The sequence below is a fragment of the Pezoporus occidentalis genome, unplaced genomic scaffold, assembly GCF_034315485.1.
Source record: "Pezoporus occidentalis ecotype Australia unplaced genomic scaffold, CSIRO_AGI_Poc_V1 ctg197, whole genome shotgun sequence".
NCBI lineage: Eukaryota > Metazoa > Chordata > Aves > Psittaciformes > Psittacidae > Pezoporus > Pezoporus occidentalis.
In genome coordinates, this window is record NW_026913822.1 from 488636 (window position 1) to 514348 (window position 25713).

A 25713-nucleotide genomic window follows, 5' to 3' on the forward strand; every position below is an offset into this window, starting at 1 on the left:
TGGCTGAAACAAGAGCTGTGTTTCCACAACGGATTCTTTCATGGAACTTCACAAAAAGTAAAAATGAAGCCTGCACATTTTTAAGTAGCTGAAAATGTAGTAGAGATTTTTTAAGACACTGTTTCATCAATCTGACTATGACCATGCCTTCATTTGATAAAGGCCACTACAATAGAATCTTTTCCATTCTTGCTTATAAGCCTGTGGTAAGTTAGTAATTTAAAACTTTAAAGTTTTTTTTTGTTTGTTTTTTTTCATGTGTTTATTTGTTTGTTGGGGGGAGGAGTTTGGTTTCGTTATTTTTTGGTAATCTATTCTCTAAGTCCACCTACTGTTTCCAGCTATCTTATCAGCACTGAGATGGATTGAGGATGCATTTCTGAAACTGGTTTCTGACTCATTCTGGAAAGACTCTCAGTAAAGCCCCTAGATAATTTCTGTGGTAAAAAACAACTATAAAAATATTTTATTTAGGATATGAGGACAATACATTTCACTAAGAGTTTCAATGTATGCTTGCCATTAAAGACACAAAGACTAAGAATAAAACACCATCTTTGCTTTTAGGCAAACACACATGTAACTACAAAATCAGATTCCTCCAGCAGTGTGATGAGTTAAGAATACAAGGTAGGTACAAGGGAACTGCTCCCCTTGGCCACAGTACTGATGAGAGCAGGGGTGGAAGGCTTGGATTAGCTTGCCTTCTTATTCAAACACCTACATCTGATGGGTGGATGAAGTATGAGAAATATGAGAAATAACAGTAGCAAAAAAACACAGTAGTGCATGCAGTGGCAAGACAGAAGTATAAAACTGTTTATGGATTGCAAGTTTTCAAGATAAAATTTCATGCATGTTTCATCCTGATTTTCCTTCAGATATGATTCACACAAATATATATATCTCAATATATAATTCAAATGAAAAGTATTTGGCATGGCTCTTACTGTATTTCTAAAGAAATACTGAGTTCGTTGCACATTACAGGAAAGTATTTTCGGTGACTTGAAAGATTAATAGCTTTTGGTGAGCCGGAGACAAATGAACTCTTATGCATTAATCTTTACCTCTTCTGGCATTTTCTTCACGTTATTTACAACATGCTTAGAGAAACACTTAATTTACAGCACCACCTTGTAAAAATTTTATGAATTCCACCATGCATTCAACAAAGCATTTAAAGCCTCTTGTTTGAGAACAGCTCCCTAAAATCATGTATGTTTTAATATCTCGAACCAATCTTTGACACCTTGTAGGATCAGATCATTAATGGCAATCCCACAGAGCATTTTAACACTACAGAGTTGCGAGGTTGAGATTATAAGGACAGATACAGAAATATAAAGGTGAAATGAAGACTTGGCTCAAGAAGAAAAAAGATCATAGCAAGAGTAGCCTGAACATTAGTGCAGTTACACTAAAAAAAAGAATATAATATTCTGCTAAATTCAGCATCTGGATGTGTATGTGGATGTTTAAGGGAGGAGGAAGTATACTTATATCTGCTAGAAGTAGCAGTCAAATAGCACAACTACAAATTTACAAAGTTGGAACAGTCTAATGAATTATGTGCCAAATACTTCTAGAAGGGAAAGATCATGTCTGTAACATTCTTCGATAAAGCATAATACATTTGGACAAGTGCTGCGATTTGATTGCCTGTGTTTTATTCTTTTCCTTTTAAGAGGCTGTGAGCCTTGGCAGTTTTCTGAGTTCTTTAGATGCATTTAAATAGAAAGCAATGCTCTCTTGGCCTCTGAGGTGAGTTACTTTAACGAAATCTAAGAAAAAAAGACATGTGCAAGTTAATGGACTGGTTAAGATGGAAGCTTGGGAGGAATTCAGGGGGCATAGAAACACTTTATTCTCAGAGATCAATAAAAGGTGAGGCAGACATAAAAACTTGACACTCATTCCTCTATTAAATGTAAATGTCTATCTGAGCTGAAAGGTGCAATAGAGAACAGTTTCCCTGAACAAGCTTCCTTAAGAGAGTAAGCACTAGGCTGAGATTCCATGTTGATACAGATTTTATTCACAGTGTAAACAGTAAGACCTTTCAACTCTTTTTCTCACCCTTTTATACAGCTTTGCTGCTCATTAAAGAGCAAAGCATATCCTTTGAGCTGAAGAATCCAAAGGATTTTCAATTAAGCAGGCTTCTCCTATTAGCAAACAGTTTTAGCTCCTACTTGCTTGCAAAGGTATTTTCAATTAGCAGTTGACCAAAATCATCCCACAGTCTAAGGGACTATAAGATAAAAAGAATCTTCTGAGGCCTTGGTATTTTGACCTGGAACTACTGAAAGAAGTTCCAAATAGTTCATCTAACGAGCAAACAACTATCAATCATGAGGCACCTCTCTCAGGGGAAACAGCAAGAAAAAATTCTAGTTCTAATAAATTCCATACATACAGGAAAATTCACTCAACAGTGCCATGTTCCCTCAAGGTTTAAGACAGAAAAATGAAAGGGAAATAAGCTGCTTTTCTTGTTCTGCCATGTCTTTTGCACCGCTGTAAATTTAACCTTTGCAGCTTGTAGATCAATGGTAAACCTAACACTTTGAAACAGTTGATATTGCACTGGGTTCCTGTCGTGGTTTAAACCCAGTCAGGTAATTCGTTCGCTCACTTCCCCCCCTTTTCTTGCCCTCCCCCTGCTCTCGGAGGGACGGAGAGGAGAATCAAAAAGAATGCAACTCCCACGGGTTGAGATAAGAACAGTTTAGTAACTAAGGTATAACACAAATCACTACTGCTACCACCAATGATAATAATGATAAAGGAAATAACAAGGGAAGAGAATACATCATCTCACCACCAGCCGACCGATAACTCGCCCCCCCCAGCCCGACCAAGCTCCGACCGATACCTCCTCCAACCCTGCAGTCTCCCAGCCCTACCGGCTAACTCCCAGTTACCTCCTGGGCATGACGTGCTGTGGTATGGAATACCTCTTTGGTCAGTTTGGGTCAGGTGTCCTGTCTCTGCTTCCTCCTGGCTTCCCCTCCTCCCTGGCAGAGCATGAGGCTCACAAAGTCCTTGGCCAAACCAAAACATCGCTTGTTATCAGCTCTGTTCCCGAGCTGAAGGTCAAAACACTGCACTGCACCAGCTACCAAGAAGGGGAAAAGTGACTGCTACTGCTGAACCCAGGACAGTTCCTCATCTGGCTGAGCTACTCCAACAAAAAAACTTCATCTCTCTGGAATGATGACTTTTAGTGTGGCTTGTCTCAAATAAGGTCCATTCAGGACCTCATGTCTTAGTGGATTCGATGACGTATTGTCTCATTTTATATAGTCAGAGTGACTTTGGAGAATCCTCTATCAACCAAGCTTGCATTCTCAAGAATTTTAACTTCTGACTAATGAATTTTTGTCATGAATAGCAACAGGTTTTCCGACATGAAAAGAGACAAGTTTAATCCAGTGAAAAAAGCAGAAGCTAAGGAAGAACATGAAGAGGAGAAAGAAAAAAAATGATGGAGACTCCACAGCTTCTTCAGGCAACCTCTTCCAATGCTCCATCACCCTCACAGTAAAAACCCAAGTGTCCCCTGACTTTCAGACAGAACCTCCTATGCTTCAGTTTGTGCCCATTACCACTTGTCTTGTCACATCAGAGGGCACCACTGATGATAGCCTGGCTGTCTTCCCTCACGCTCCCTTCAGGTATTCATATACATTCACCAGCCTTCCCTCACCTTGGGTAAACAGTCCTATAATCAGCATGTTTTGTTACCTTTAATTAAATCACAAAACATTCAGGCTGACCACTGTTATTGCCATTAATCTATCATTGATCATTAATCACTAATGTTGCATTAAATAATCAGTAAATATTACAAATTGCTAACAGTGACAATAAAACTCCCCTAATTTTAGGTTATGTTTTTTTAATTTACTTACCTCAAAAATGTAATGTCCTAGATATTGCACAGGGTAGTAATGAGCTTCAGAGAGACAATTTTTGCTTTGCATAAGAAAAGTCTTATTACTGATGAAAATATGAGTTATATTGTCTTCTGCTTTTTGCGATGAACATATCGTTGCCTTTCCAGCTTGAAGAACTCTAAATAAACATATTTGGGAAGATGTTCACTGCATTGCGTTAATACCGCCTAAAGCTACAGTCACAAACTAGAAGCATGCAAGTAGAAGTGAAAAAGGATTCTAGATGTATGGCACTGCCCAGCCTTCAGCAGGGCACTTAATAGCCTTCAGGAAAGGAAAGAACCTTTTCTTCCTTCTCTTCACAATTTAACACTACCAATTGAAATCAGTGTACACCTCCTACATAGCTCACAGAAAGCTTTACCTGTGCAGCTTTTCAAAGATCAAATTTGGTGACAGCAGCTAAGATTTATTACATTATGTTCCCCACAATGATGATAAGTCTTTCTAACTGTAACATGATATTTACGTAACGCAAATACGGTACTTCTGCTCCATTCTGGAGTCATTTAACAGCATTTGGTGCTGTCCTATATCACACATAGAAAACAGGTTTGTCTTTGAGACACCATTACATGTAAGTTTCTCCAGAGTTGTACTGCTGCAACTGTTCCTATCATTTAGAAAAGATGACAGAAAAAAAAACAAAAAACCACAAAGAAGAAGGTCTCTTGACATGTTGGATATATACAATCCAGGTATGTAAAAAGAAAATTATGCTGGTCTTGCATACTTAACCATCCAACAGCTAGCGACTAAAGGCTGGAAGGGCATAGAAGGAGGGGAAAAGGCAAGAGTTTTATTAACTACTAGAGAAAAAACTCTTTCCCAAAAGCTATAATGACCTTTATGACTGAAAACAGAACTTGCTGGAGAGAAAAAAAACAACAAACTACCTTTCAATGGTTTCTGACCAAGTAAAAGGATGTTGATGTATGGGAAAGTCAGGAAAAGGAATTACTTCCACAAAACTGCCTGTTGATCTGTCTTGCTGATCTAGCTACTGTTAAAGGTTCTCTCCATTGTGAACAGAGCTGTGCAAGACACCATTTCAACAGTGTTATCATGAATATCTGCATAAGCATTTTTTATGGAAAAAGAAACAGCACCTTTCACAAATACAGCAGGATGAGTGCATCCTTCCGCTAGACAGCGCATAGTGAAATCTTCTGCTCAGCCAATAGCGCATTTAGAGTGTCTTCAATTGATAAAATCAGAAGACAGTATCTTCAGATACACCTCACTTTGTCTTTGTGAACTAGACAGATGGCACTCTGTGATGCAGCATGCAGACCCATACCATGATCAACTGGACAAGCTGCACTTCCCTTCTTGCCCCTGTATCTGTGGCATTCCCAGACCCGAGTATTTGTAACTGGGATCTCTACAGAGGACAGTAGCACAGTATCTGCTCCTGCAGTGAATGTAAAGCACTAAGACAGTGTACCAGAAGCAAACACTACTTATTATGCTCTGTTTGCAGTACAATGTAGCATTCAAACCATGGAACCCTAATGTGCCGGTAAAAGTATGGGGGGTGGGGGGGAAAGGCAGTCCCAGAATTTTTACCCTTCAGTTGTTTTCCTTTTCTCTGCTTTTCCTTTATACTTTTGCCCTTTCCCTTCTGATCCATCTCTACTTACCTCTAATTACATAATATCATAAACATCCATTACAGTACAAATGTGGTGGTCTTCAGACCTACAAGAAGCTGTTATGTAGATGTGACACAGCAACCTTTCAGGTCAGACACAGTGTGGCCCAGAACTGCAACACACAGTTCACAGCTGGCTCAGGTCACCCACCCAAGTGAAATTACTTATCCTGTTCTAGCTACTATTTGAATGTAACATCCATACAAAATAAGCAATTACTTACAAAAAACATAAGCCTATTTATCCTGCTTCATGAAGAAAGTTTCTGTAAGCAGCTTCCTTAAGACACAAACATATGTGAACACGTTATTTTTGACACTATACTGAAAGAAAGCAAGAAAAGCAGAGATGCTAAAGATTTAAAGTCATTAAATTATAAAAAGTATGGAAATATATTAGTGTATGTGTAGTGAAAACGGTTCAGAGTTTAAAGAGCTGGAGGTTGTTATGGACCAAATTAACTGGGATGGAAGAACAGAAATGTGTTCAACCATACAATAAGTGCTCCATCATTCATCATTTAAGCTCTAAGACATATCTTCCTACCTTCTAACAGATGCCATTTGTTTACCACCTTCCTTAATGGCGAGGACAACTTTCCATCTGTGGAAGGCCCCTGGAGCACCAGAGCGTGTCAGTTCTTCGCGCCATCTTTTAGGTGCGGATTGCATTTGAGGTGAATAATGGGTGTCTTCTTCAATTTCATATCCCCATTCGTACCTTGTTTCATCAAGCCATCTGCCACTTTCAGCACTATTAATTATGTACTCCTTAGTTAGTATCCACTTTCCTAAAAAGTAAATGAACTGTCAACCACAAAAGATTTTTTGTGCAGACATATGGCAATCAATTGAAGATCTAACATAAAATTAACTTCAACCTTTCTTGTGCAAGTAAAAGCTGGAATTATGAGTACCATTTCTAAAACTTCTTCCTGCTACAAAAGTTCTCCTCTTTACACTTCAGAATTACAATGCCACTGAAACTGTTTGTTTTGTTTTCTTTTAAGGATGACGTACCTTTCTACACTTCCTAGATAACATACTTGTTCATCTTCTCAAAAAACTGCAAATGGAATTTTTCAGCTTCCCAGACTTTAAGATTTTCACAGAACCTTGCTTAATCCTTTATTTTTAATACTATTTAACACTTTTACAAATGTACTGGAATGTAGTAAAATGAGAAAATGCTTGATCACCAATGATTAAAAAGAGGAACAAAGGTTTTAGCATGTAAGCTGCTTCTTTCATGTATTAATATTACTTGTACTGCAAGTGTAGTGAACACCAACATGAGCTTGATCACCAATGATTAAAAAAGGTACAAAGGTTTTAGTATGTAAGCTGCTTCTTTTACATATTATTACTTGTACTGCAAGTGTAGTGAATACCAACATGAGGGGAATACAGTTTTAGATTTTTGTCTTTCCCCTTCTTTTCCCATCCTTTTCTTTCATCCTTTGGCTCCACCTCCTCCACCTCTTGTCTTTCATCTTCCGCATGCATGCTTTTGATACTGTACATAATGATCTCCCCCTTTGTCTCTCTTTTCTTCCAGGTTCAGGTTAAGAGCTGTGGTTAGTACCCTGCTCCTGTACTGAAACACTATCTACAGAAGATACTGTAAAAAAAATTGACTTGAATTGTGTGAACCTAACTGGTTTCACGGAACAGCAGGTTTGACTGGCAAAATGTCTCAAGTGCAGGAGCACAGATGATACTTCTACATAACCTAGCATAGGTACCAGTAGACTTGTGACTAGAAAAGGTATGCTGTGAACTACCTGTATGTTAATACCACTTTCAGTCAAAGCTTCCACCTCAAAACTTCTGCCAGTTAGGACCTCCATGAGGACAGGCATCCTGGTTAGTACTTCTGTTCACATCTAGGGAGTTCTAAATGGGTTTAAATATGATCTTTCACACTTACTTGAAGAAAAATCTTCATCTTGGGAATGAAGATACTCCCTCTGCCATAAGGGGGAGATTATGTGAAAATAGCACCTCTTCCAGGAGTACTAGATGGTACTGGAAAAGATTTGTAAGTATAGAAACATGACAGCTGTGCATTGCCATGTGGCCACTGCACATATTGTCTTCACGCAGTTCAAGAAAATATCTCCAGATGCTTTAAGTTCCAAAAAGTAAGAAATTCTCACTCTGCAAGTATTTTAGTTGCTTATGTAACGGGCTTCAGCATCAGGACTTACATTAAAAAAAAAAAGAAAAAAAAGCAAGAGTAAATACCAGAGGCTTGTGTCAGAATGGAAAAAAAAATGGAGTTTTCTCTTGCTACATGAACAGGAATGTACAGACAGTGACCTTTGCCAGTGAAGGCTGCATGTGAATTTGGTGTCAAAACCCCACGCTGGCTACAGGTGGCCATACTCTTCCTGCCCCCTTCTCAAGCAATCTGTTTTTAAGTACTTATATCATCTGCCTATGACTTCATGATCTAAATAAGAAATATATTAGTATGCGAATATAAAAACAAACATCTGGGAATGTATGTGGATCAAATAAGGAAGATGGCAGGAATATCATTTAAGAAAACATCCAAACCAAAAATAAGTAAATCAGAACTTGAATATAATGCTACGTTAAAAAACAAGGTTAATGGAACAAGCACAAGGGTTTGTAAAGCCATTCATTCCTGAAATAAAAGCAAGTAACGAGACACCTTTTAGGGGTCCTTTCCAGTCCTACATTATGGTGCTACGAAATTTTAAGGTAAACCTTTTACTCACCAGCAGAACATGCAGCTAAGAACTTTTCACTCTTGCACAGCTTTTTTGCTATAAGGTGTGTACAATTCCTGTATTTCTAACAAAACAAAAACAAATAAACATACTTGCATCACTGGAAGCAGTTCCAACTTCCTTGGTTATTTATACACAATTCTAAACTCTTGCGTGGTCCTTTCTTTTAAGGTTCGTATTTTCATTTTCTGCGCTAACCAGCAGCTACTTTAGTGAACAATACCTCAGTATCTATGAACACACAGTCCAGTTTGAACAGCCATTTCAGCAGCGCTTTTTTCTCCCGTTTTTTAAATCCAGTGAATTGGATTACCCGCTTCAGCCCGGCACTTGCCATCTGTTAAAAGGTAAACACACGAGAAGGAAACATTAACACAAAAGATAAAAATCACAGAACATTGCTAATATCAAAGGGGAAACCCGCCGCCAGGCTCGAACATCACTGGGCGGCGGTTCGTCGCAGCTGAAGCCGCCACCCCGTCCCAACGGCAGTAGGGGGCCACACCCCCAGGCAGCCGGAGACTGCGCCCGTTAAGCCTCTGCCCGATGAGCGCTGGCAGTTCGAGGCGCCACTCCGCCTGCCATGAAGTAAAGCGACTCCCCCTTCTCCGCCCGCCATGTGGATAAAGCGCCGCTACCTCCACCCGCACGCCCGCCCGCTCTCCCGCCATGACGGAATGCCACCCCCATTCCTCAGCGGTGTTCCGGCGAGAAGTGCCCAAGCGGAAGCCGCAGGGAGCGAACAGCCTCACGCTCCGCGGCGGGTGGAGCACTGGCCTCACGTACAACCGCTGTAGCAGCGGCGGCGAGTTCCTCCTTATTCCTCACGCTACTCCCCTCCGAGCCGGGGGCTGCATCCCGCGCTCGTCCCCCAGCGCGTTCCCGCCTTCCTCTCTGCCCCGCCCCCGGATGTGTCGACGCTGCCGTTCCGGGACGTTGTCACTGGCGCTCCGCTGCCGCCGGGACTGACAGCGCGGAGCTGCGGGGGCAACCCTGCCGGGTAAGTGGCCCCGGCGGGGCTGCCTTTCCCCTCCCCTTGCAGTGCGGCCGGGGTCGGGGACCGCTGCGCATGTCCGAGGTGCCCGTGAGGCTAGTAGGTGCCCCGCTGAGAGGCCCGAATTCGCGCCTCGGCCTAGGGCGGGGAAGGGCATCTTTCCTTCCCTCAGGCCGCGGGCGCTGGGTCCCGGGGCTGAGCCAGGCGAGTGGAGAAGGGAGATGGGCGGGACACGCCCGCGCCGACACAGATCCTGTGAAAAATCACCACTTCTGTTACTCAGCAGAGTGGATTTCTGATCCCAAGTACCTTTTGTGTCTATCTCAGCGAAACTTTCGTGCCTTGTACTACATGGTGGCTGATCCTCAGGGAAGGTAGCCAGGTACTGGCACAGCCAGACATATTTTGGAAGGTATTCCTACCCCCCATGATCAAGCTGGTGCTGACTCTTCATTGTGTAAGTCAGGGTTTGATTTGGGTTTTCTTACATTAAAGAGCACCCCGAAAAGGTCAAGGTAACAGACAGCTTGTACCTCAAGCATTCCATTTAGAATTTAGAAATTTAGCAATGCCAGTATTATGAATGTTTGTGAAACTTTGTTTTGGTCCCTTACGTGTTTGAGAGGTGACTTTGGACTTGATTTGGACTTGTCATGTAATGTGCTGAATGGATAACACATTAACAAGGGTCATCTGGTCCAGCTTTTTAAGAATACTGTTGCCACTTCATAATAAAATTAGCTTTGTAGAATAACTCCTTTTTTAAAATGGTTGGAGTGTAGAAGGTACACATCCTGATTCAGGTAAAGAAGGGGCTGAATTGCTTGCTTAGAGAGCTGAATGCTGCTCTCTCCACTTTCATAAAACTCATATGTGAGAGTGAACAAGGCACTTTGTACTCATTGAGATACCAGCTTTGTATTTAAGACCTGTAAGCTCAGATATGTATGGCAAGTCTTTCACAAGTGCTTGGTGTGTGTCACTGCAGGTCGTATCTGTAGTTTTCAGCTCACCAGTGCTGCAAAACATAGGTATTCCTGTGGAAAGAAAACCAAAACCACCTAGCTTCTGACATCTAAAATTTGGCAGCACGTTGAAACTTGGTTTTGAATCTGAGTTTCCCAGGTATCAGAATGGATAAATAGTTCTGCTGAGTCTTAGATGGGTCTAGTGTTGCTGTTTATAAAGTATTCTGGTAGCCATAATGGTTACTGAAGTTCTTCCCATCTTCCATTTCCTCAACATTCTAACTGTTTTTGTATGCAAGCATGATAATCTAGCCATCAACAACCTCTGACATGCGGTTTTGATATGTGGCACTGAAAAACCTCTGAACATCTACTTGAATATGCAGAATACAGTGGCTATGTTTATTGCTTGTATTTATCGATGGACAATGAAAATAAGTTGCATTTTCTATTTTGCACTGTGCCACATCTTTACCTTACCTTCTGTCAGCACTGTAAAGGTATTCATTTTAATTGTAAACTTTCACTTTCATATAAACAGTTTAATTCTTATTAACTTCTACTAGCTACTAACAATTACTGAACTGGTAACTAATAGCAGTTCTTAAGGGCTTTTAACAGGCTGGAGGAACCTTCAGCATACAGTACGATAAATTTCAGCACATAGTACTGTAAACTAGCTTCTAGTGAAGAAGTTGCATACTTCTATGATGACTGTCACCTTTGAGAATTAAATATTTTCTAGGTTTTGTGTTTGGTGATTTGGTTTTTTTTTTTGTTTTTGCTGGCACATGAAATATGTGGATTCAGAGTAACACAAACATTTGACCTCAAACATTTCACATTTATATTCGCTTTAAAATACATGAAGTGTATACTTCAAGTGTAGATTTAAGAAATGAAGAACATGTTACCTTCATTTTAATGATATTTGATATTTGGATTTCACTTACTCTCTCCATTTTATTTTTTTTTTTCATAAAAAGCCTAAAGTATTTTCCTCTTTTCTATCCTTCTTGTTATCTCTTTATAGTAGCTAGGTATCTCTTAATGCATTATGTTTTTTCTTAGTTACAAGGGTAACTTAGGTGTCATAGGTCTAGGGAGCAGTCTTTTTAACTGTTGTATATTTCAATACCTCTAGGTTTCTTTGTTCTTTTAGTGTGATTGTCAAATACAGTACTATAAACTATGTTTAAGCTGTTTGTTTCCGGGTTTTAGATGGATATCTACTTCTCCACTTCCTCTTCTACAGTACCTTTGATGCCTTTTGTAAAAATTCAGAAGTGATTTTCAGTGCTACATGAATGGTATTTGACTTACAAAATTTCTAATTGCATTTTAAGGACTACCAAGAATGGCTGTACAGCTTCCATGTCCTCAGTTCATTAAGAAGCCAAGATCAAAGGATCTTTCACAAAAAGTTTACTTGCAGTGTTTCAGGTGCTTATGTCAGACTTCTGAAACTGCGTCTTTCTTAATTTTATTTCCTAGAGAAAAAAAAAAAAGGGCATTTTTTTTTCATTCCGCTCTTCTAGTTTTCTACCTAATACTTTTTGTTCCCTTTATGTTTGGCACAGGATCGTATTACCACTGTGTGTTTTCCCTTGAAATTTTACTTCTTATATTTTGCCATAGACAGCTATTCTATTTTTCTCCAGGGCTCACTGGTGTTGCCGTGATCAATGTGATCAGTTTTGAACTTTTTCTGTAAATCTCACTGCCTCATTCTGCAGGCCTTCACCACTTTATCCTTAACTTTGCAACTTACAGTTTGGTGGGGTTTGGGTTGGCTTTTTTTCACTTTTTCATCTCTAAATAGGGTTTTGTCTTGCTGCGTTGAAAATTTTATGTAATTTCTTGCAGCAGTTGTGATAGTGATACAATTCCAGCAAACACATCTCTTCAATTTTGAAATATGATATGACAGATTTTTTTAATCTAGTGGAAGATACTTTTCATTATGTGCTTGAAATATTTTCCATCATGCAAATAAGTGTATTAGAATTTCAGAAATTATTCATTAGAGCTTTTTTTTCTGTTCCATGAACATAACACGTACACTTGTTTAAGCAGTACCCTTTGACAAAACAAAAATTACAGTGCCACAGGCAAATTTTGGTCAAACAGTAATCAGAGCTTTGTAAGAAAAAACAAACACAAATCCTGAAGTGATACTGGAAAGTCAGTCTTAAAAGCTAAAACAGAATGAAGTGTCTCCACACTGCCTTCATGTGGAGAAAAATCTAACTTTATGCCCTATTTTAAGTCCATGTTGTAAGTCTGTCTTCAGTACAAAGCACTGACAAAATTATCATAAATTTATCATAAGTTTATGATCGATAATATCGTAAATTTGTTACCATAAATTTGTACTTGTTATCGTAAATTTGTGCTTGTGGTTAGAGACATCTTTGTGGTCTTTTCAGGAGAGGTACTGTTTTGGTTTCTCTCATTTATTTTTTTTTATACCCAATGTTTCTTTTTCTGATTATTGTAAGTTCAGCCTATGTTCTTACCTCCTTGCATTCATCGGCCCTTCTGCCAACTCACATTCCACTGACATCTGTGGTCAGTTGAATCAGTGCTGAGAGTCAAATGCAAACAGTGCAGAATGGTGTTCAGCAACTTGTTCAATAACTCTTCTGTAAATGGTTCCAGGCTTTAAAAGTCATACTTTATGACTTTATGTGTATTAGTTCACTCATTAATGAATTAATGAACTGCATTTCATTAGTGCACTTTCAGTCACTCATGACTTGGCATAAGGTTTTTTTCGTTGGTTGGGTTGGGTTTTTTTAAACATACAGGTAGTGGAATGGTTTCATTTTGCATTTAATACTTAACCTTCCCACCACGTAAAGTTTAAGTTTCCTGTCATTAGTCCCTGGCATCTTGGACCTTCTTTCTTAATCATATTACTGTTCTTCTGCCCTGACCTAAGTTCACTGTACCTGCCTGGAATTCTTAATTGAGCTAATTCCCCCACTGGCCTTCTAGTGTTTTCTCTTGTGTAGAAGATCCATTCTGATGTGATCAGCAAATATTCCTTCGTCAGAGTCCTTTCACCTTGTTTTTTTTTTCCCAAATCCATGTAAGCTGATTCAGATTGTATTGTTTGATTATTAGTTTTTGAATTTTTGGGGGTGTGTTTTAAAATTCATTTTCTGTGTCTTTTGCCTATTATCCTTTCCTAAGTAGCTGCCGTAAGAATGGTGAATGTCTGTAATGGTAGAAAACTATAAATATTTCTTACATTTCTTAGAATATTCCAGAATTGTTTCTTCTCTGCAGTAACCCCTTTCTTCCCCCAGTTTTATTTATTATTACGCAGCTGCCAACAGCATGGCTGATGCCCCACAATGCAGGTATACCTGAACCCTGTCTCACAGACATTAGAAAATTGAGTTAGACATGGTGTAACCAGTGGGTTTCTCTTCAGATAGGCTTTGAGGTCTTTTTCAATGCAAAATAAGCTAAATAGCCATCGTTTTTGTTTTTCTGAGTCTTGTGAAGTCATTTGGATGAACAAGAAACTTTGCATAATGGCTCTTTGTTTCCCATCACACTTGTGGACTTGGGAGGTAAGAAGCAGAGTTGTGTTGCTGTGAACATGATGGTGTGATTCTACTTGTCTTTGGCATACCCAGGTATAAGACATGCAAGTCATTTCCCCATCCTGAGATAGTACTCTATGCTATGAGCCAAATGTTCCCTCGAGTAAAGAGATAGCAATGGTCTTTTGTGATCTGTAGTCCCAGGAGCTTTCAGAGAATTGGTGTGGTCCTCCAGATATCCTCTGAAAATAATCTGAGGATTGCAGAAGTGTTTAGACCTTTTGCAGAAGGGGTACTTTGGCAGTCTCTTATGCACAGAAGAATCAAAGACTTCATTTGAAGCAATTACGTAGGTAAGGTCTCTTCCCTTCCACTTTCCCAGTGAGGCAATGACATTAGTGTAGAAGGTTGTTGCTGTTAGCTGTTTCTCCCATCTGGAGTGCCAGTATTGACAGAAGGGCTGTGTGGTTAGTAATGTTACTGCTCATAAAGATTATCAGGAAGGGCTGACATGAGAGCAAGACTGAAATCCTTGATTGGGAACAGAGTATCTTTTCAGGAAATGCTGTGGAGCACCTCTGGGAAAGCAGAGATCCTTTGGGAAGGCTTTATGGGCCCTGCTGCATAAGCATAAACTCTCTAAAGTGAGCAGCCCCATTTCTCTCATTTTCCTGCCTCCCAGTGGCATCCTCAAAAATTTATTAGGCAGACCAGAGTAGTACTACTGTACACTTGTCCATCTGCAGCTAACTAAACCCATGTTTTGGTGGTGGAAGGCTTAAAAAAGTATGCCTCTTCCACTCATGGGGTTTAAGGACACTGGCAGCAGAGGCAACAAAATGAAAAAGAGCAGGATGAGGATTAATGTGGAGACTAATTAGGAGAATTGCATGTGTAGCATATTGAAAACATACATGATGTAAATCTTCTGAGGTAAATGGTAGATCCTGACTGAAATATGGTAAATTAGTATGTCTGTTTTATAGTTTAAACATTTATAGTTGCTTGCAGAAACTGATTTTCTGTGATGCGTGGAGGCATGGAATAGGCCTCAATATTCAGAGGTGTTTCCATATTTAAGTTGCTCATATGCCAATTTTTTCTATGCAAAACATATACCAGTTAAGTTTTCAGGATCAGTGTTATTTTGGAATGAGCTTGTCTCTGCAAGAAACAACATAGAATTTGAGACACTGCATTAGTTAAAAATGTGTAAGTGTACATGTGTCTCTATACAAATATACAAGGTAGTATTATATGCTATACAGGAGCTTTTCTTGAACAAGGCAAAATTCTTTGCTAATCCAGCTAGTTCATTACAAAATATTTGTATTGACATACTGAAAAATGATTATACATTCTACTTCTGGGTTTGTTTGTTGTTTTTTTTTAATGGCTAGATTTAGATCACTTTATAAGGAATTAAAAGGAAAATTGTGTTGCAGAAAGAATCCTTGATTAAGAATCTTTGATTTTACCTCTCTCCTTTTAGTTCCTATACTATTATTGGTCTTTACCTGAAAGTCTGAGCAATACAGTTAGCAATTCTTCCTTTTATAACGAAATATATCAGATAGCTGTCAGCTCTCTGATGTGCCTGATCTTCTCTCTTGTGGAGTTCAATTCATATCAAATCCAAATCATCTGATAGCAATGCAAAATGCTGCCACAATGTTACTCTGCTGTACTTTACCTCTTCATTCCTAAATTTTGTTTGATAGAGGTGAAACTGTTACAAATTGTTGCTTAGTTTATTTCTTATTAGTTAATATAGGTGAAATAATCAGTGTGGTGCATGCTTCTGCTTATAATTTCAGTTTTAGCAAATACTGTACTTACTTAACTTGTCCAAACATGTTGAAAGTATTGAATTTTAAGGCTAAAACATTCACAGTCTGAAAAGGGAACACTGACAAGCTCAGTCAAAAGGGAAAAGAAGAATAATTTATAAAAGGAACTGTAGATAATGATGCCATCCAGTTGTTTTAAAATGCTTCTACCTCACCTTTAATGAATTAGATTTGTCAACGGCATATGTTTTATGCACTACTTCTAATGAAGTGGCATACCAGCACTGCAGTGTACTTTGAGGTTTATTCCATCAAAGCTTTTTGCTGTCGTAAAGTAGACCTTTTTAAATAATAGATACTAAAACCTACATTTAAATAACATTAAGGTTGTGACACAAACACCAAATGACAAACTTCAGGCAATTCAGACTCAGGGCTGACAACTTGTCATTAATTTGCATTGTTGCTTTTTAAAAAAAGAAGCCCAATTGCATGATTTAAGGATTTAGTGTTAGACTAACTTTAAATTTCTGGGCTTTTGTGGGCTGAAGTTACAACCTTACTGTCATTTTCAATATAGTTTGTTGTTTGCTGGGTTTTTTTGCATAGCGTCTGTTTTCAGAAAAATAATAAATACTATGGAAAAAGTACAGGCTTTGTTGGCATTGTTCATAATTTAAAACATAGGTATGAAAGTGTTGGTCAAAGGACAGAGGCTGTCTGTCCCATTGTTAAACTTAACATGCAGATCTTTCAGTCTTCCTTTGTTCTTGCCTTTGCTGATTCTTTTACAGAACTTCTGAGTTACAGGGATTTTAGTCCTGGGGTACTTCAGCTACAGCCATGGCAGGTGCTAAGAGTTCCCAATTCATTACCATGTAAAGAACCACTTTCTTCTTAATACTTAAAGTACTGAATCAAATGAGAATTTTAATACATGTAGAAAACCTTGTAAAAAGGCATTTAAATTACTTAAAATATTGTGAAACAAAAGCGGGTGAACAGGATACTTGCTGTTACTTCCTACATACACTTTAGCATTTTGTTGCTCTTGAACATAATGGACATTTCTGTTCAAGTACGTAAACACAGTCCTTTCAGTCCCTCTGTAGGGGTGATTTCTCAAGGTCTGTAAGTCTAATGCTGGCAATTTATCATTTTCATCATAGTTTTGTCAATTTAATATAGCATAAGCTGCCACTGATGCTAAGTAGACAGGCCTGCACCAGCCACTCACTGCAGTCACCTACCCTGATCCAACCAAGATTGCCTTGTAAATGAGGATGGATGGGCTTGCATGGGGTAGGTGACTGGTACAGAAGGTTGGTAGAGTATGTTTGCCATGTGTGATGGTTTAACCCCAGCTGGCAAGTAGCACCCCTTCAGACACTTGTTCACTCCCCCTATGGTGAGATAAGGGGAGAGAATGAGGTGAGTAAAAGATGAGAAAAATTCACGGGTTCAGATTAAGACAGTTTAATAAGTAAAGCAAAAGCTGCACACACAAGCAAAGCAAACTAAGGAATCCATTCACCACTTCCCATGGTCAGGCAGATGCTCTGCCATCTCCAGGACAGCAGGGGTCCACCATGTGTACCAGTGTCTTTGTAGGATGAATGCTATCACTCAGAAATGTCCCTGCCTTCCTTCTTTGCCCCCCAGCTTTAGATGCTAACCATGATGCCATATGGTATGGAATATTCCTTGGATCAGGTGGGGTCAGCAGTCCTGGCTGCGTCCTCTCCCAACTCCTTGTGCATCCCCAGCCTGCTCACTGGTGGGAAATGGTGAGGATCAGAAAATGCCTTGACTCTGTAAACTGAGCACTGCTCAGCAATAATGAAAACATCCCTGTGTTACCAACGCAGGGTATAGAGCTATGATTCAGATTTGTGCTGGAAATGCAAAGGAGCTGGAAAAGTTGTTATGAAGAAAATGAACTCTGTCCCAGCCAAAACCAGGTCACCAAGCTAGTCTTCAGCTACCCTACTTGATTAATTATGTTAGTGTCAACAACCACAGCTGGAGGCAACAGTCAATCTTTAGTTCTTTTAATAAGGCATTGAATAACAGACTCACAGACTGGTTTGTGTGGGAAGGGACCTTAAAGCTCATCAATTTTCAACCTCCCGCCACAGGCAGGGACACCTTCCACTAGACCAGGTTTCTCCAAGCAACATCCAACCTGGCTTTGAACACCGCCACAGGTTCTCTGGGCCCAGCTTCTCTGGGCTACCTGTGTCAGGGCCTTACTACCCTCACAGGGAAGAACATCTTCGTCAGATTTATCTAAATCATACCTCTTCCACTTTAAAACCCTTGCCCCTGTCCTGTCACTACAGGCCCTAGGAAAAAGTCTCTTTTTCTTATAAGTCTCCTTTATATGTGGGATGTTAATCTCAAACTTCTACCTCTTCTTTTTTGTACGCTGTCTGTTTTCAAGTGGGGGACCACAAAGCAGATTATTCTTAGTGAAAATACTTAGATATTTGGACCTTGCTAAGCATTTAATAGGTGCCATATGCTATTTTGGGAGACTCTGTGGCTTTCTAATTTCCCATCCCATGCATAGCTACTCTGCCTTTGCAACAGTGAAATGAAGTGTTCACCATGGTTTGTATAAGTCTCAACAGAAATGGAGGCTTCTAAAGCTAAAACTTAAAAACATTCTGAACTTGGGCTACTATTTACCAGTTGGAATTAAGAATAATACTCTCCTAGAGTGTGAGCAATTTTATATAATACTTAAGCAATTAGGATTTTTAACTGTGAAAGTGTTAGTTCATCAAATACTCCCTATTGGTATTTTAATAGTTTTTTTTAGGTAGGACCACTGATGAACTGTTAACTGAGTATTATGCATGGGCCCTTAAAACTGAGAACAAAAAGATTTCAGTTACAGAAAGAAAATAGTGACTGAAGGTATGTATTTATGTAAATTGTACATTGGTATGTTCTGAAATTGACTTGCTATTAAATATAAAATGTTTAAAAAGTTCTAACTGGGTGGTTAGATGACCTGTAAAGTTTATAAGAATTGCTACTAATTGAGAATATATATAAATTCTTACTGATTGAAGAAAATGTAGAAATGCTGCATTTAAGTTTAAAAGGTTTTTTTTAATTTCTGAATAAGCTTTGTTCAGATTAACCATTTTGTGAATTCTTATCTCTGCAGCAGCTACAAAAAATACTAGCTCTTTTAACTATTAAGAAATTGGTAGGTATGAACTTTGGATTAGTATAATTTCATAAGTTTCAGTAAGTTATTTGTAGTAAGGACTTACACAGTTACTGTGTGGAAGCTGAGAGCGTTGTTTTTTAAATACATATTGTACTTTGCAGCATTTGCTTAAGTGCAATAGTCCCTAACATTTATTATATTTGGAGCAGAATACAGTCTGTTCTATAATATACAGAAAAACCTAGTAAACTCTCTTTGGTTAGAAAGGTCAGAAAAGGTGCCTGTCTCTCAAGTTGTCTGAATCTCTTTACCTCAGTATAGTCAGTCAATTTTTCTCTGTTCTTTTTATTGCATTGCCGTTAGTGCATAATAGTACAAAAATCTAACTTGAATAAAAACTTGTGATCAGTCCAGGAAGAAGTGGTTTAGGGAGCTGTATCAACCAGTAGTACAGATGAAGAAGTGGATTATTTGAAGTAGGAATAGTAGACTATAAAATGTTTTAAAATCTTAATATGCCTTTTAACTGGGAGCATGTGAGTTATGTAGGGTAATGCAAGTCTAGGAGCCAGTGAGGAGTACAGCACACTTTGCTATTTTCCTGTAATAAACTTGTCCCTCATGCACACTGTGATAGAAGAAAACAGTGGAAGAAGCATTCCAGTCTGTCTTGATATTAAAACTCAAATTATTTGTTCAGTATCATTCCAAGATATACACCAGCAAAGCAATAGACTTTTGATTCTCTTACTTGGAGCAACCTTAGAAGTTTCTGAATAATGTTCAGCTCCAAAGATTAACATTGAGCAGGATGTTGCAATGTCACTTATTACCATCTTATCTAGGAAAAACATGTTATTTAGTTAAATGCTCCCTCCCTTTTCTGTCTCTGAACTCTTTTCTCCATTATTCAGAGTACATACAATTAACTGTATTTCTTATTGGATGTTTTGTTTGTGCTTGTAACATCCTGCACACTCTTCCCTCGTGGTGTACCACTGAAAGGAATCTTGGGTTGGGACCACATGCTGTTGGCTGGGTCACACAACAAGCATGATCTATTTTACAGGCTAATAGAATAGAGTTGAAACCACAGAACCTTATTTTTTTATACAAAAATAGGTTTGACCAACAATAGATTTGATCACAGCTCATGCTTCTGAATGATATTCTGCTAGAGTTGGTACTATACTCAGTTTTAGACAGTTAAAAAAATAAATGGATTGAACCTTAAGTATTTGATTATAATGCAAGTTTCCAGCTTGAATGCTATATGGCTTATTAATTTTTGACTTTAGAAAAATTTTAAAATGCCATAATATTAACATATGGAAAAAGAAATGTGCTAAAATGTTAACATGACCCTGGAAAAAAAGTTTTACTCTTTTGTTTTTAGTATGATGTCCCCTTCTCTTTCTATCCAGAAACTTGAAATATGGTGTTACTTCCAGATAAAAAAACAACAAACTGATCTTCAGTTTTCAGTCCAGTTTTGTTCTGAAGCAAATGATTGATTTCATGTGATAGACAAGTGGTGCACTTCTTTTACACTGTAGCTCCACTTCTTGGCTGGTTGCACAACTCATTTGAGCCTTTTAAGTACGTAAGAAAGAACGCAGCTCATGGTGTTCACTTGTAAGATACTTATGAACACTTGCTCTTTTAATCATGAAAACAAAGGCTAAGTGCTTTCTGCACTAGAGATCTTAATATAAATTTTACAGTAGTTGTTTAAGATGATAGGGAGGAGGAACCCCTTTCTTCATCACAAATCAGCTGATTGTCTTTCCTTTTTACACAGTAATTTATGACCTTTCTGGTTCCAAAGAAAGATTTCTTTTCCCCTCTGTGAATGCATTCTTTTATGATTCCGTCTCCCTCCTTTGTAACACTATTGCTTCAATATTTTGAAATAGTATTCTTGACACAGGATCTTCCCAGAAAAAGTGGTAGAAAGGCAGTAGAGTTCTCCACAAGTATTCTTGAATCATACCCATTTGGCATTTCCATGGCATATACAGCCTAACAGGATAGAGGTAAATGAACTTCATCATGAAGTATGAGATGTTTCCTTCGTGAGCTGACAGCTACAGGACTTAGTTGCCCTATGATAAGGACCTTCAGTCAGGAGTGGGAGTATCATTTAAGAGATCCTTGAGATGGTGGAAGTTGTATTTCACTATAACTATTCCTTTATTTTCCTTTCTTTCTTTCTTCAGCAGCAATGGAAAGGTATTGTGGATAAACATTTAGAAGTGCCACTTGGTTATGCATTTCTATTTTGGGTTTTTTTCGGGTTGTTTTTTGTTTGTTTGTTTGTTTTTTGTTTGTTTGTTTGTTTTGTTTTTGCCAAACACCTGATAACGTAAGTAATGAGTGAGATTAAAACTGGATCAAAATAGAGAATGCTGTGGGAAGATCAAGGCTACCTCTGAGTAAGTACTTGAAAAAAATATGTTATATATGGCTTGTGGATTAGTAAGAAGCTCCTGTCTTAAACAAACAGAGAAGAGGGATCATGGAGCCACCAGCACCAGTTGCCAGCCCAAAATGTTAAAAGAACACTAAAATACTGCTCTGTTAGTAGAGAGCGTAATTCTCTTGCTGTGGGGCTCTAAACATGATCTAAACACAGCATTTCATAGTGAAATTATGGATTTCCCAAAGGTAGGGTTTTATTGTTTTGGTGTATTTAGACTAGTTACCAAAGAATCTTTTAGAACAGCTTTGATGAGTTTTAAGTTAGGCCGGGGCATGGGACAGGCAATCTGAGGCTTCTGATGGGAAACATCTTGGTTATTTTGGTGTGTTTTTTTCATAGATAGTAACACCTTAAAACCTGATTGTGAGTTTAAATAAGTCAAAATAGTAAGAAGCAACAGACTTTCAGATGATCGGAGAGACTGGTATATCTCTGTGAAGAAAATATTTTTTATAAAAATGTATTGTGCTTTGATTAATCCACATAAACTTCAAATAGAATGCTAATTATACAATACCGTGCCTCATCAGAGAAATCAATTACTTTTAAATTGGTATGTGTGAAGCAGCGAGTTATGTTACCAAGGTTGCTTTGAAGACAAGCCAACAGAGAGGAAAATGATTACAGATCACATTGTTCTGTGGAAGCTTGAACATATTTCCTGTTGTCAAATGCTGACCTTTCTTAGACTGCAGCTGATGTAGTTGAATATAAAGTTATCCCCGTTGAAATTCTGATTTATATTGCATCTTAGCTGCAAGCCTTTGGTCAGTCTCAGAAATGTAAAATGATCTTGAAACACATCCTGTGAAATCTACTAAATTGAAATTATTTGTATAATCTTTTTCTTATTTCAGTTAGTTTATGACATGCAGTTGTCACCTTTTGCAAGTAATTTTTTTCTTTGACTGGAAAGCCCTGGCCTCTTTAAACACAGTTACAGTTCTTGGTTTGCTAATCCTGTGAAGTCAGTCTGCTCTAAACAAGAAGCTTATCTCAAACCCTTGGCAACTTCAGTGAAAATTAAAAAGCATGCTCTACTGTAGAGATTGTCAAAAGTGGAAATAATATTTGTCCAGTAGGACAGCTTGCTTTTGTAGGCTCTAAATGAAAGTTGAGATTCTGTCTCTTCCTTGAAAGCTTCTGTGTCAAGAAAGTAATTTGGACTGTTTGTGGTTTGACAGGGATTATTAAAATCAGATGAAGTGAAGGGAAGGAAGTGTGAGAAAGCAAAATTGACAGTGACATTCTCTATTATTTGCAACTTGGATCATGATGACTATGTTGATACGATAGATTCTAAATTTTAGATTTACTGTTGGGATATGTTAAGCAGCAACTACAGTAAAATGCAGTTACAGGTAATTTTTCTGACTTAACACAAAACCATCCAGCATTTATTTTCATTGGGAAGTTTGAAAGGGGGAGTGTAGCAGAAAATGAAAGACTAGAGGGACAAATGAAAAAGGGAGTGAATCAGAATGAATTGAATTTTCTCCTGTGTGGTTTGATTTAAACAACTCCTTACCTTTTTTTACCTTTTTTTTTTTTTTTTTTTTGAGTTCATGAAGCTTGCTAGTATACTTCAGAGGGAATAAACCTTAGCATTAAGAATTCATGGAACAGGTCATAAAATCCATTTTTCTAATTACTTGAATTTTGGTAGGAATTTTCTAACATTAATAGTTTTGCAGAAAGTGAGCTTAAGTCTTAAAGATTGCTGATCCACATCAAATTTTTATGACTTGCATCTTCCATCTTATTTTTATACAGTGATCTTTTCTGCTGCTTTGAGATAAATTATTTAAAAACTTAAATTATTGCAATGTTCATATAGCTGAATTTTTGATTGCTGGAGATACATTAGCCTCAAACTATATGCATCTTTTGGTGTCTAGTGAATATAAAATGTATCACTTATATGAAGTCTTTTTTTTTTTTATCTCTTGGTCAATAGGTAAACTTTCAGGTTTTGAGTATGCAAGTTAGTGCAGAAGTAAGATATCAGTCTAGTTTGAAGGTTGCTGTCATTTCCATGTGGTTTCCTTTTCTGTTTTCCAGGGCAGAAACGTTGCAAAAAAAATCTATTTTGGGGGCAATTTTCAGTGTAGAGTTTTAGGATATTTTTGGAAATTAGAAAACTGAAAGGAAAATAAGTGACACATGAAAGCCTTTGCTGCTGCTTAGCATAGCCGTAGCTTCATACCTTTCAAACATGTCATGCAACGTTCTAACAGTTGAGCCATGCCAGTATAGCAAGTCCCGTCTCTCATCTGCGCCTGTCTTTGCAGCAGAGTGAAGCATATTAGCATCCAGAGTGATTCATCTCCCTGAGCAAAAAGGATAAAGGAGCAGGAGGAAAAAGAGGTTACCTAGAATTGTTCAAAGTCTCAAAATAAGGACTGTCATGAGAGAAAAGTGTGATGTTAAAAACAGTGAGGACACTGGTAAAAGAGCATAAAAATGCCTAATGTGAGAAGAGTGTGCAGACCGCAGACCCCAATGTAGGCTGGAGGGGAGAATGTGAAGCACAGACAAGCACCATGAAATAGACCCTGAGATGAAGGAAAACTGAAAATGTGTGCAGAGGACAATCTTAGAGGGACATAAAAGACACAGCAATGAGCTGCTCCTCTGCAAGAAAGGAAGGGCTTAGTGCTGTAGTTACAGAAGCACGTACTGGTACTTTCAGAAAGTTAGATTGACATTACCGTTTTCTGTTGTCCAGGTTTTGTCTGGAATAGAGTTAATTTTCTATTTACTAGCTGGTGCAGTGCTGTGTTTTGGATCTAGAGTGAGAACAATGCTGGTAACACACGATGTTTTAGTTGTTGCTCAGTAGCATTTACCCTAGATCAAGAACTTTTCAGTCTCATGCTCTGCCAGTGAGGAGGGGCACAAGAAGCCAAGAGGGAGCAGAGACAGAGCATCTAACCCAAACTAGCCAAAGGGGTATTCCGTACCAGAGCAGGTCATGCCCAGCAGATAAAATTATGGGATTTACCTGGAAAGCCCAGATCGGTGCTTGTGTCAGGCTGCGTATCAGTCTGGTGGTGAGCAATTGCATTGGGCGTCACTGCTATTTCTTGTTTGTTTGGGGATTTTTCTTTGTAAGGGAGCATCTCATTTGCTTTCAACTTAATTGATTTTATTTTATAGTATCAGGACTTGTTCTGGTTTTGCCAGTCATCTTTTCTGTTTGTTCTGCAGGATTCTTCTGGTTCCAAGAGATGTATTTTCTGCTTTATTTATATACTGTTCCCTAATCTTGCACATTTTCCTCTTTGTTCTTCTGAGCCCCTTGTTTGCAACCATAGCGTAAGTTTCTGTTTGCTCCTCTCACAGAATCATAGGATGGTTTGGGATGGAGAAGACCTTAAAATCATCCATTTCTAACTCTTCCACCATGGGCAGGGACACCTCACACTAGACCATGTCGCTGAAGGCTCTGTCCAACCTGGCCTTGAACACTGCCAGGGATGGAGCATTTACCACTTCTTTGGGCAACCTGTGCCAGTGCCTCACCATCCTTACAATAGAGAACTTCCTTATATCTAACCTGAACTTCACCTGTTTACATTTAAACCCATTACGCCTTATCATGTCACTGCTGTCCTTGATGAAGAGTCCTTCTCTGCATCCAGATTTTGGAGTTGTGTGTGCCTGTTTAGCTGAGTCACAAAATGCTTACACATTTCCATGGGTTATGCTAATAGTAGTGCTACAGGGTGCTTACGCACTCTCAGCAGTTGTGATGTTTAATGACTGTGTGTCTCTCTTCAGTGCAAGGAAATAGTAAATTATGTCAAAATAGCGGAGGTAGGTTTGTGACGGGAAGCATGGGTTCAACAGTTGACAGCAAGTGTGAGATGGCATTCTGATATTAATACTGGATGGGAGGACACAGAGTACGCTTGAGCCATAGCAGTACATCACCTGACAAAAAGCAATAATGAATAAGTCAGAGACAAGCAGGGCTGCCCAGATGGAGGGAAAAGCAAGCTAGCTATCTGCCATTTCATGGTGAAGCATTTATCGTTTCTTAGAGGTACAGATACTGTGTTAGCTCTTTCAGCTACTGATAGGACATAATTCATTGTAAACAGCACTGTGTTACACCTGTGTGTTTTGTAGCCTTTTGTTAACTTTTAATAGTGGTATAAAAGTGTAAAAGTCACTTTGAAGGAAAGGGGAAGGAATTTCCTTTTTCCCCCCCTAATAAATTAATTTCATTTGGGGACAAACAGTGTCAAATGTCAGCTACATGTCTTCATATTTACTTCTCTATTCTAAAATGACACTATGTTATTTGGTGGTGGTAGTCTTTGGTCTTGTTAAAGTACTTCCAAGCGCAGAAAAAAAT

General features: G+C 38.6%; 2 protein-coding genes across 6 annotated transcripts in view; one reads left to right on the forward strand and one right to left on the reverse strand.

The window, feature by feature from the left end:
- SLF1 (SMC5-SMC6 complex localization factor 1) overlaps positions 1-8830 on the reverse strand; it is a 34155-nt gene extending 25325 nt beyond the window's left edge. Inside the window, exons 1-4 of the mRNA XM_062617489.1 lie at positions 8599-8830; positions 8364-8439; positions 6164-6407; positions 3918-4080 (exon numbers count right to left, since the gene is read on the reverse strand). Coding sequence (XP_062473473.1) covers positions 3918-4080; positions 6164-6407; positions 8364-8439; positions 8599-8712 — 597 coding nt within the window. The 5' untranslated portion in view covers positions 8713-8830. The remainder of the gene's footprint in view (positions 1-3917; positions 4081-6163; positions 6408-8363; positions 8440-8598) is intronic.
- Positions 8831-9269: 439 nt separating this feature from the next.
- Positions 9270-25713, forward strand: part of KIAA0825 (KIAA0825 ortholog) — a 247886-nt gene continuing 231442 nt past the window's right edge. Inside the window, exons 1-2 of one of the 5 annotated variants that reach the window (XM_062617491.1) lie at positions 9270-9375; positions 18513-18606. Coding sequence is in view for 3 of the 5 variants with exons in the window: in XM_062617490.1 (XP_062473474.1) it covers positions 22968-22976 (9 nt within the window). In the remaining 2 variants the exon portion in view is untranslated. Of the gene's footprint in view, positions 9469-18512; positions 18607-22340; positions 22977-25713 lie in introns of those variants that run through there. The other 4 variants (XM_062617492.1, XM_062617490.1, XM_062617494.1 and 1 more) reach the window with 4 other exon arrangements.